The 12,991-nt window shown below is 43.1% G+C and overlaps 1 protein-coding gene across 1 annotated transcript in view; it reads left to right on the forward strand.

The window, feature by feature from the left end:
• LOC117153611 (discoidin domain-containing receptor 2) overlaps positions 1-12,991 on the forward strand; it is a 159,019-nt gene that overhangs the window by 121,760 nt on the left and 24,268 nt on the right. Inside the window, exons 8-10 of the mRNA XM_033327805.2 lie at positions 7,396-7,735; positions 10,546-10,736; positions 11,017-11,198. Coding sequence (XP_033183696.1) covers positions 7,396-7,735; positions 10,546-10,736; positions 11,017-11,198 — 713 coding nt within the window. The remainder of the gene's footprint in view (positions 1-7,395; positions 7,736-10,545; positions 10,737-11,016; positions 11,199-12,991) is intronic.

Raw genomic sequence — 12,991 nt, forward strand, 5'->3', positions numbered from 1 at the left:
AAGAGAATCAGCCAACGATCGAGGCAACGTTAAATGCGCTGGTTTTCGTAGAACCACGTGTGAAATCAACTTACGTGTGTATGCGCTACGCGTACATGGAACACCGTGTAATCTGTTTTTCCTTCTTTATTCTTAAATTAAACGCGGCAAAACGCGTCGCATCGAAGATAACGCGTCACAAACCGAGACCACGAAGGAACAGCGCTGAAAGAAGACTTAACATTATACAAGGTATTCGTGGCACAAAGGGTCCTTTGTCAGCGAGATTTGCCCACCTAACAACAGGTTCATAAAGTGGGCATGAAACTCTTCCAGGCTACGTTCCGTCGTCCGCTGTTTTTTCCATCTCAAAGGATGTACATGGAACTGTACGGCGGACAATTTTCCCGTCGAGCAAATAGCGGTTGGAAAAAGCTGAGACGTAGACTCAAGCGAAATACGGGATCGTTGAATCGATAAGGTCGTATATCTGAAGTATATAATAATATTCCAAGAGGATATTAAATATTTATGTATAGAAAATCGAGGTCTGAAAAGAAACTTTCATAACCGTGGCACAGAAAATATTCCATCGAGAAAGATCGTCAAGGTGTTATACGACCTAATAAAGGATTGGTCATTATATCAGGATTTTCTGAGGATAATAAATGATCCGAGAGAAAAGTACCATTGGGAAGGGAACCCTTCTTAATCGTGTTCTATCATTTCACGAGATCTCCGGAAGGAATCCTAATCGAAATCGTGTTTTTACACAGGTAAACGAATCGGCCGGCAACATCGACGAAACGAATCCGAAACGATTCATCGATTGAAAGGATAAGGCTTTTGTAGGAGCCTCGAAACAGAAGCTTCTGCAACGGGCTGTTGCTAATGACGCGTCAGCTCGACTACTTTATTTGGACAAGTTTGCCACCCTATCGGGAACAACCCTTTTACTCGGTGCACCCTTTTCGAAATCGACCCCTCCTCTAGACAGATAATTTCATACGGATCTCATTCGCGTGCTCTGCGTGAAATTCATGCTCGTTGATCCAGCAGCAGCCGCTCATTTATTTCGAAAGAAAAGGATCGTAGGGCGAAAGGGGGATAGAAAGCAGGAAATAGCAGTCGAAGAAAAATGACCCGGGTCTAACGGCACACCCTACAAATGTGACCACCGTGTGACTGATGTCCACGAATAATTCCTGTCCGCGAAATGGGAAATCGTTCTCGGTGCGGGAACGCTTGTCGCTGGAAATTGATTATGTAAGCGTCACGGAGAACCTCCAAGAAGATCGATAATTGTATTTTCGACTTTAAAGTCACAAATTTATACGAGACATTACCCTTATAAAATAGATTCAGTCCGTTTCACCGTTAACAACTTTCAACCGACATTTTCATCGGATTCTCTCACCTCCAGTGAAGCTTAACGAAAACATCGATGCTTTGGAATAACGATGAACAGCGTCGGAAACGATGGAAAGAAAAGGCCAAGGTGCTCGAAAGAAAGAGACGAATCGCCTGGAACGTGGCAATCGAGTTTCGCGAGTCCTTGGAACAACCTCGCGTCGCGCGACGCCTCGTCGATGGCAAAAGGGATTCGTTAAAAAGTTTATCGACAATTCCTGCCCGTTTATTTCCTCGCAATTTCTTTGAATACAATCGTTCGATCCACTTTTAAAGCACGTCCACGATAAGCAAGAGAGAGAGAGAGAGAGAGAGGAGAAAGGAAGAATAATAAGAAAAAAACAAGGGAATACTATAATGGATGTACCCGGTCAGATTCTTTCAGCTCTTCCTCGTTCCATTTTTCGCGAAGGTCCTGCAGGGATTTCTACGCTGCTTCTTCTTGTTCTCCTCTACGAGAAACGTAATTGGACAGGGAAATACGAGAAGCTGGGTCGTGGATCGCCTTGCCAGGTGGAGGAGCTCTGCCCCCTTTTCTTCTCCGCCTCTCCGGTTACCGGTGGCTGCCGTAAAAATGATTCACCGTCGAGGATCGCTCATCCCATTCTGTTCCTTAAATATTCAAAATATCGTGTCCCAGCGCTGATATATCGCGAGCATTTTCCTGGCACGCCGGCCGGGTTCTTGTGCTCCGCTTCCGTGTTATCGGCCCCCGGAAACCGCCTCCGGCGAGTGTCTACTCTAAAGACTCTACGCCGGATACTCGATTATTAATTGACAGAGAGGAACGTAACTGGCCCGCGAAAAATTCCCTTAAACTTATCTCGTTAATAATCCCATTACCGGGACACCGCTGGTACGCCTGGCTCCCAGATTAAGTCACTCGGATCCATGGGAAAACCTTACAAACAGGGGGACGAAATTAATCGCGAGTCACCCCGTTCGAGAACTTTGTTAGCTGTTCCGCGTTAAATTTGTACCGTGTCACATTGTTCCAGTTACGCTTCTTATATTTTTACTCGCGATTTCTCCCAAGACAAAACATCACGGAGAAAAAGGAGATTAACGTTAGAAACGCTAGAGTTTCCTTTTTCTGCTGCCTCGTGTCTTACAAATTATGGATAGACAAGGATTTGCCGTTATTTTAAACGAACGCAAGACAAACGCAAGTTCGACTAATCAATCGATGAATCAAAATGGCAAAGAATACCAGGAATTACTAATCTGCGATTAATGTAATACTTTATTGTTCGATAGATATGCGGATTTAAAGGTGGAAACTGAAACGATAAGCCGAGAATAGGAAAATCGTTGGACAATAGACGCGATATCGGGCAATAAATAATGGTAAAACGAGGGGTGGATGTATTAAGGCAACGATTGGCGGCGACGTCTGACGTGCTCCAAGCACCGGAAGCATCCTTTCGCCAGACAATCCCACGGTGGCCGATTCACAATGGCCGTCGTTCGATTAAGCGGCCTCGCTCTCTGTGCTTGAAAATGAGGTCGAACACGAAGGCCGAGAAACGAAGTTCGCGGCTCCATTTCCGTTTGCAGCGGTAAATCAAAGCGCTTTTAAAATTGTTGAGCCTTCCTTTCCCCTTGCCTCTCTGCCTCTCTTTTTCCTATTTCTTCGCGAGGAAACCGCGTCGCAAGATCAAGGAGCGCATTAGTTGCATTTGACGTAGAGCGTCAGCTGCGTGTGCACGCTGCACGTGCAACCGTCTTTGCACCGTCTCTCGTTGTCCTTGTCGTGGCTGTAACGTGCCTGTTGCACGGACCACGCAAAAGTAGAGACGAAACGAAGGGTACAAAGAAACAGCGAGGAAAAAGAAAGAAGGGAAAGATACGAAAGCGTAGCGCGAGGAAATCGCGGGACGTAAGAACGAGGTCTCTTACCGGACTCCTCTTTTCGTCTCCCTTTCTACTCCCATTGATTTTATTTTCATTCCTGTTCGAAGAAAGGCATCCCGTTGCATCTCTCGGTGCGCGATGATTTATACGCGGAAGATCCACCTACGTAAGTTATGGCCCACCCTTGTCGCAATCGCGCAGCATCCTGATCCAATCGTAAATCTGACTACCACTGTACTCTGGAAGTGTGTATGCAGCCACGGGAGGACGGCTCTGTTATTGTTTTGATGGCGAAATAATCACGGGTCTAGAGAGGGCCCGCTATAATTAAACGGGAATTCGGTATCGAGGCAGGCCGAAGGAGCCACTTGGAAAATATTTAGTCGAGCTACGGTAATGTATAGCTGCCTCTGACTCTATTTCCAGTTCGCAATTTCCTTCGTTTTTGGTCCGCTGAATCTGCACCGCGTATTTCGTCGACGTAGATTGAACATTGTTTTAGTAATGGTCGTTCGGACCTGAGATATGAAAGCAAGTGATCGTTTGTCCGCTTCCACGTATCGAACGTGTACTTGCTTGATGATATTATTTGGTGTATTGATACGACGTATAGTAATCTTTGTGGCTGGTTGGAATGTTTTACGACCATTTGCCTGAAAAAATGAATGTCGGATAGCGGAAAGAAACCTTCTGTTAGGAAAACAACGTTTTCTAACAGAAACCTGGAAGATTCGAGTCATTTGTTGCTATTTAGAAGTTGCTTCTTAAGAACTGCAGATCTGAAAAACGCTCTAAGCCTCGTACGTATCGATCAAAAGCGATACTCATCGCATTTCATATTTGACGTAGCAACGAGAAACAGCGTGGCTGGTGAATACCTGAACACGAAATACCAAAACGATTTCTCAGTAAGAGCTGCATAGTTAGCACGGCATGTATTTAATAAATCAATTTCACAAATCACGCACGAATCATCATCTTGACTGATCGTCGCGAATAAGAATAAGCCAGACTCGACTGCGCGTAATTCAAATACCATAGATCGTAGTATATGAAACGTTGCGTCCTTTCCTTGACGTTTTACGTACTAATTCGAATAAGAAAAAAGTCGGTCGCGTTAATCGCAAGACAGACGCAACAATTCAACGTGTACGAGGACGCGCAACGAGGATAACGAGCACGCCGGATAAAGAATTTAATTGAAAACTCAATTTCGATTATGATACTCGAAGTCCTTTGCACACGCGCAACCGTGACAAGAATTTAATTGTTGCGTAAAAATAGGAGCACTGCTTAACACGTTGTTCGGCGCGGCGTTGTCCGGCAGGCTTTTTAATTTAAATCGCGCTCGAAGTATCAATCGACACGGTTAACACCCGTGCGCTCGCGCATGTCCCCTATGGAAGCAACCTCCGCCATAGAATCGCATTTCCTGCTCTGTACAGCAATCGCTTCTTCTAAAGTGGAGAGGGCACCCGATGGAAACCAGAAATTCGTTTTTCAATCATCTCGGCTCTCAGCCACCAACGATCAATTGTACAGAGGGATTATATGGCTACAATTATTCGAGTACCAATCAATCTGCGAACAATGCATCGTTTTTCTAAGAGACGCAATCGTTGGTTTACGAAAATTGCTCTTCGATCACCTTTGCCCTTGTCAAATCCACCTTTATCGTCTGCCAGATCCATTTTCATCGAATTACCACCGTACAGCTACAGTGTTTGCACGGTACAGCTTGAATCGTTGTCGCTTCATTTACGATTTCATTTTATAGTAATAAAGGGAACAACTGATCGAAAATCAACTTTATCCTTTTACATATTTTTCCTTGCATTTACTTCCAAGCCTACTACAAGCCGACTAATTTTAGTTTCCGATAGACATACTTTTATCTAGTAGCAACACGACAATGATAACAAATACGATATTCGTTTTTGATTCGTTCAAAGAATTATTAAGGTATTAAAGAATTTTTAGATAGTTGAACGAATGAAAGAAGTCTTCGTGTAATCTGAAAATTTTTATGTATAAGCATACATAGCTTGATAGAACGTATTGATAAATGTGATTTACAGAGAGGTAAACATAAAATACTTACATGAGTCAGAGTTGATCCGCTCTTGCCCATCCAAGAGTTAATTAAAACCGGTCAACATAGTCTGCTGTAACCACACAATTTCTACGAGTAGAACCATATTTACCGATTCACAGAAACCATTCCGCTCGAAACGGTGAACAGTGGTATGAAAACCTCGTTCTTCAACCACCTTGGTTCTCGTCAGCAGCACCTGCAACCCCACTGGTTTGCATCGCATGCATACTCATTACCGTTAGATTACCAGCGTGCCCGTAACTATGGCTGCTGAACGGAACGAGAAACAGACAGAAAGAGAAAGAGAGAAAGAGAGAGAGAGAAGCGAACCTGACGCACTGTACCACCTGACGGTGTGGCCTTCGCGAGACAAAACCTCTTTTCACAGTTAACCCCCTGGGCCACGCAAAGAATGTTTAATATCAGATTTCATACGGGATGCACGGGAAACGGTAGACGGTTTGTCGGAGGCGACAGGAGAGGGCAGAACGCTTGCCAGACCATGTAAAAGCCGATATCAAACGCGACGACAGCTTTGTTTCGTGCGGTATAATCCTGCCAGGAACCCACGGAATACGGGTTTGCTCGTTGGCGCGAGTGGAAAAAGCTTGGTGAATCGAGATAGAGAAGGCTTCACCTGTGAAACCTCGGTGAACCTCGCTACCCACTTCTGCGAGTCAATCTTCCGTCCTTTCCTTTTTTTCTTCTTTTCCTTTATCACGCCGTTAACCTCGAACCGTTTTTGCTGCTCCGCCCGACGGCTCCGCTACGTCGCACGAATGTCTGGCAAGATCTCATTTAACGAAACAAACCGCGGAGATAGAATTCAGCAGCGAGCGAGGGCTGGAAAAAAAAATTTCCCCACAATGAGACGAGAGAGAGAGAGAAATAGCAAGTTTTATCAATAGCCCGTTTTAATTAATTAGCGTCGCGCGCCATTTCGTTAATTTCACGGTAATCTTCCCGCTGAATCATACGGGACGTTCTTAATATAGAAAGTAACTCGTTTCGGAATATACGTTTCTGTTCATAAGTCACTGAATATTTTTTGACATTACGTAATTTCAACGTAGTAAAGATTATTTGATAATGCAAAATCGTGTATACTTTAATTTGACTAACTTATTATTTAACTAATTTAATTTAACTACAGAGAAACTTTTTCTTCTCGACGCGTAGGTCCCGCGTTTGGCAATTGGGCGGCAGAAACTAATTTCGTACAACCCGCACAACCGTCTTTTCGCGGTGCTTGAATTATTCGAGCGTCGTGCAACCGAGATAAAGGGACCACGAGTTAACCAGCGAGAAACACGTGTGTGTCGCGTCTCGTGTCGAAAAAATTCGCTCAAGACTCGTACGCCGCGTTTAGTTGCTTGTGACAGCGTGTAACGTGGTTCTGTCGCGCCTTTCGCGGCCAAACAGCTTGTTGAAATATTTTTCTTCCGACGATTTCCCTCTTTCAAGACGAAGTTTCGTCGTTTCCCGAATTCTAGAGTAGCCGACGAATATTAAAAATCTCTCCTCGGAGATACGTAAATGAAATATACCTACAGCTGAGGAACGAAGAGGTAATCGGACAATCGGATCACTCAGTGCCGTTGCAATAAAGCAAATGGAGAACTTGACGGTATACTGCGCGCTTTTTTTCATCAAAACGCATATAGGTTGATTATGCGGTCTATATGCGCTCAAGTATCTTCCTTCCGTTTAATGATTCCGCGTTTACCCGTTGGTTCGTACGATAATGTTTTTCTGCCCCAAATGCTCGCGGCCGACGAACCTCTGTAGTAGGCGCTACATTACGCATGGTGTAATCCCATAGAAAAGATAAACCCCTTTCCCCTGAACTCTCTCGGAACGAACGGGATTTTCATACCACGGAACACGAAGGAGATAAAATAACGTTGAAGCAAAATGTTGCTCCATTTTCCCGATATTTTTAGTGCCTTGGTTTTGTATAATTTCCACGATAATATCGGATAGCGAACGAGAAACTCGTTTAATTTCATAGTCGTCGAACCACGAGTAACCCTGTGCCGGTGATTGTTTTCACGCAGACGTGGCTCACGGTAACTTCACGCCAGAGGAAGCACCGACAACCGAGTCACCTATTCAGAGCGACGTCTTCGTGGAGAAAAACGGTGCCGCGGAGGGTGAACTTCCGGTCTCGACTGCGAAGCACGACGACCCGACGTACATGGCGGTCGTGATCGGCGTGCTAACCGCCGTGATCCTTCTGCTCGCCGTTGCGATATTTCTCATCGTCTCCAGGCACAGGCAACGAAAGTGTTTCGCCAGTCCTATGACTGGAAAGGCACCATCCCATCTTGGATCTACCTGCGCTACGGTCGAGAAAGGAGCCGCACTCATGGCGTACACTTTGGAGGATGATGAAAGGTATTCGATGAATGAAGATTATACAATCGGGGGCAAAAGTAAGTGGACAGCTGATAGAAATAGATATCAACGAAGTTTTGTTTAGTACGGCTTGTTTACGCATAAATACAAATATTGATTTCAATTATCTGGTACATAATACGTGTACTGTAAGAATATATAATGGATGAAAATAAACTGCACGGTATTGGTATTAGTTCGATTAAACTTCAGCAATCTTCCACTGCCTGTCCATTTATTTTTGTCTTCGACTTTATTAAAAAACGACAAAGCGAAATTTAAAAATTTTAGACGTTTCTTTGATTGGAGGACGATTTGTAGAAGAACAAATTTTTATAGGCTCATGGGAAATTTGTAGGTTCAAAGATGCATAGAATACACGTAATATGTAAAAATGTATTTAATATTTAATAGGTAAAACAATTTTCTATCTACATTTAGGTAAATTTGATTCGATTAGATTTAATTTTTTCCATTTCTTACTTTAAGATGAATTTGCTTAAATATTCACAGTGTAGTAATTCATCGGTTGACAAAATTTGCCAAAGCTGGATTAGGTATTTGAAAGAATAAGTAGAAAAGATGACTATTATAAATCGTTGAGGATTACGTAGACAAACAAAGATATTTTATTTATTGCCATTGTTTAGTTACAATAACTCGAAATATTCGTTGGAAATATTCGTTGGAAATATTTCGTGCAAATATTTGAAATCAAATGATAACGGTACGATACAATACTGGCACCGCGACACTCGGTTACGGTGAAAGGAAACGGTGTGGACACAAAGGATTTGCGGCTTTCGCTGTTATAGTAAATATTACTACTAATAATATTAGCTTTCGTGATAGGCCTACGGTTTCGCGTCGATTTCGCGTCTACCTTGTGCAAACACCACGGTTTACCGATTTTAGTACCTTGCTTAGGTTCCGATGAAACGATGTTTGCCAACTGTCGGCATAAAATGGTTGCAAAACAGCTATATTCGATATATGTATGGTTATCGTCGCGAGACGAAAGAAATACGTTAAAACGATTTATATTTTCACGAATGATATTTAAAGTACAATTTAATCTCAATGCATCTAAACATTTAAAAACGAAATTGTGAAGGCATACGAACAAATTACTCTGCATATCATACACATCTATAACACAGTATAAATTCGATCTAAGAAATTTAAAATTACAAAGATTTCCAGATAAATAGAATTCCAGTAGCATTCCAATACATCTAAAAGATTAAAAAAAAAAGAGAATAGGAAGATACTCAAATAAATCACTCTATACATCATACGCATTTGAAATAGGCTATAAATCCAAAATATCCAAGAAATGTAAGAAAAATAATCAGAAAAATTTTAAATAAATCTCTCTCTATATTGTACTCTTAAAAACTCCTTCAATTAGCGAGGAATACTTTTAAGATTCTTATTCTGCGAATTATGAAAGCAACCTACTTGATTATAAAGATGTTCTAATAACGTGGAATTCCGCAACATCCTTTTCCAACTTTACAACCATTCACAGTACTCCATGACGGCGGAAGCCACCTTCCAATAAACTTTCCATCCGTCGTGCTCGTTAGTAGATGTCCAATAACGGACATCCTCGGGCAATATATCGAGTTTGTATGGCACGAATGTCTCCAGACGAGATCCTCGAGCCACGTCGTAACTCGGACGCGACCTACACGTTTCAACATTGATCTTCAACCTTGGCTCCGCTTTGTGCAACCTAATATTGCCGTTCGAAGAATGTCCTAAAAGAGAACCGTATAGACGAGTGCTTCAAGTGCACGTACGAACGTTTTACCACCCTTTGACGAATATCTGACGTGCACTTAAGTTGAACGGCGAAACTCGCCGAGTAAAAAGTATCCACTCGAAAAACGATGCACTTTCGTCGCTACAAAAGACGCTTTAAAGCCGGCTTTCCAGTCGCGCTGTTCTCTTTAACGGTGCATCCTCTTCGGCTAATGGTTGTCGTACAGCTTAAAAAATACCGTCACTCTTTAGCGACGATTCAAAGGTCACAATCGTGAGTTTGTGAGTTTTATTAAATTCTACAGAGAATCTGGGTCTAGCCTAATTTCGTACATACATACGTAGATACATATTTCGTTTGAAAGACTCTTCGTTGGAACAGTGGAATACGCTGGAACTCCATTTATCTGAACTTGTGGCGGGACAAATAGTTTATATGTATAATTGGAGTTTGTTTAAAATAGGTTATCACTACTTACCGTTTCCCAATCATATAACAGGAACTCACGTTCAGATAAGTGAATTCAGCTAGCAAAAGTTCAGTTAATCGGGCATTAACTACAATTTCGTCTGAGTAAATAGAGTTCTACTCTAAATGTATTTTTCCGAAATATTAAAAATACTTAGGATTCGTATTTATTTAGAAGATTCGATGTTTAGAAGCATACAGATTATTCTTTGTCAAATTAAAGATTTCATCACACATACCACCTTTCTTCTCAACTCTTCCTTGTTGTTTAGCTAAAGCAAACCTTTAGCTAAAGCAAAGAAAAGAGCAAACCTTCCAACTGAACAAACTACTAGAATACAAATTCTAGTCGATTTCTCGACGGTACAACCCTGTTTCCATTCTACGCTATCGGCACGGTGTCGGATAAACATAAAAGTACCAGACATTTTCACACCCTAGCGAATCCGAATTCTGCGTATTCCCGTAGCCACCTCCCATTCGCAGTCCCACACGATGCATCACCGAAACACAGGGAAATCCCACGATGGATAATCCGAGTGAAACGAGTGTCTCTGTTCTTTCTGTTCGTAAGGTACGCCGGTGGTTCGCTACCGACACTGCCGCGGGATTTAGGGAACCGTTTTCTGGACATCGTGAAACTCGACGACTATCAAGAACCCTACCAGGCCCTGAAGTACGCACCGTACTACAGCTACAGCACCGTCGTTATGGAGATGAAAGACATGATGCTGAACAACAAGGGCAGCAACATCAATCACTCAGGTATGCCGTGCTCCGTACACGGTCGCCCCGCGTTGTTTTGCGTGCATACATACATACGTACGCGTACCACGCGCGTGCACACACGCGTATCAACCGTATATTTATACGCTGGCGCACGTTGGTCCCTGTGCTCGCTACGAGCTACCGCTGCTACGCGTACGTATGTACCAAACAACAAAGCATTCGCCTGACCGCAATCAATACACTGTCCCCCTGCACTCTCCTCTCCCTACCCTCCCCCTGTTCCGCGCCCGTTCCTCCTTTGCTATATCATCCACAGCGGTGTACGCGAATGGTGCAGTTGACACATCGTACGATTATGCGGTACCGGAACTCGGCACGGTGCCCCTGCTCAACCAGGACAGCACAGGACGCGGGCCTGCCGTTTCCAGCGGCACCAGCGACCAGGACAGCATCTTCTCCAAGACCTCTTCGCGTGGCAACAAGACAGAAAACAAAAAGGTACGAATCGTCTTTACTTTGGTACGAGTTGCAACGGGTAGCAGTTCGATTCGAGTGCAGTCGCGTCGCGTTAAATGGATGACACCTGGCTCTACGAGATGTTGAAATTCAATTCGTAGGAAAGTGTCTAATCCTGTATCCATGTCGGTGTCCGTGAACAAATCATAGATCGCGTTCGATAGTAGCGTCGACGCATTTCCCAGCGGGCATTGTTCATTCGAGAGATGATATATTAACGCGTTGATCGCGGAGATGAGATGGCGATGGTTCAGTGTGAGTGAATTTTTTTATTTCTTAACACGCTGAGTGCTAATGACGCCGACGTGGTGTCGCTCGTCTTCTGGAGCAGCCAGGTCATGACATCACTGTGGAATTATCCGCACTCAACGTTTTAAAGGATCTGTTCACGACACGTCTGGTTGTACTCTGCTCGCGAGTTGTTCGCAAGTTCCAACGTAAACACAATGCATTTATTCGCGATAAGAATGCCAACAACTCGCTACCTGGTGGCGAACAATTTTATGCGAAGCCCCGGCATAACGTTGCTTTCGTAAAATAAACAAATGTATGTATCTGACTCGCAATCAATGGAGAAGAAATATACTCGCAATTCCCTATGCCTCCTTCGATAATTGGCCAGATAGTATACCTACTCAGAACCAGTTAACGCAATACTACTGCATTTGTACGATTTCTGTCTGAGTTTATCGAGGTGTTTTATGAGATGATTATTCTCCCGATGGAACTAGTTGCTCGTAATTTTTATTACGAGTATTTTATTCGAAATTAACAAGGGAAATTCGAGCACGCCTGTAGCCGAGTTAGAGGAAATAAAAGTTGAATACAACGTCGGAGTGAATACCGTAATTTATTACTTAGGAGATAATCTGGAACGTAACGTGTATTTGCAAACATTTTCATAATGTACGTTAAAACTACTCTCCGAATGGGTCGGATCTTTGATATGCAAACTCTAATTCGATTTCGCAACGCGAAGATATGCAAAATGGCGTACGGGGAGACGAGCAGGGTGGGACTGAATAGGTAGAACGCGTATCGGGACCGATAAAACGGCGTCCGGACGACGAAGGAAATAATCGTAACGTTCGATCGCGAACAAAGTAAACGAAAGTCGACGCGCAAAAATTCAACTACGTTATCGCTGGATCTATAAATAATAGCCACCCTTGCTCAAATGTACTTGTATTTCTGCAGTAACCATTAAACGTGCACTCTATTCGTCGAGGGAAAGTTCGCAATTAATAATTTAAATCAATATGGCGGAACGAGTGCAGACCATTTGGGGTAGATATACCTCCCGTGGGTACAGTATAACGTAGCTCGTATCCGGAATACCAGAACGCCGGAACGTGAGGGCGGATGAAGAGAGAAAAGAGTAAAAAAGCGGAGGAGCTACGCACCGTCGACGTCAAACGCGCGAGACGTTCCCCAGGGCTCTCTTTTGGCATAAAAAATCACCGAATCGCGACTAAAGGTCAATACGAATACTTTCGATCGATACCGCGGGCTTTCTATCGGATTAGATAATAATTCGTGTAACCAATGCAATAGATGTTACAGATGCAAAATACGCTCCATTGAATCTGGCCGTTAACAGATTTGTTTCGTCGATATTAGTTTTAACTGGTTGAGATAATTTAATTATACGTATTTTGAATATAGATCGAGCAAAACCAATACAGTCGCGTTACGTAAAACTAACAACTGAAAGATTTTTAGATAATACCTCGCTCTGATATATACCATTATTTCTGGAATTAATCCTTAATAAT

This window comes from Bombus vancouverensis, chromosome 1, assembly GCF_051014615.1.
Source record: "Bombus vancouverensis nearcticus chromosome 1, iyBomVanc1_principal, whole genome shotgun sequence".
In the NCBI taxonomy this organism is placed as follows: domain Eukaryota; kingdom Metazoa; phylum Arthropoda; class Insecta; order Hymenoptera; family Apidae; genus Bombus; species Bombus vancouverensis.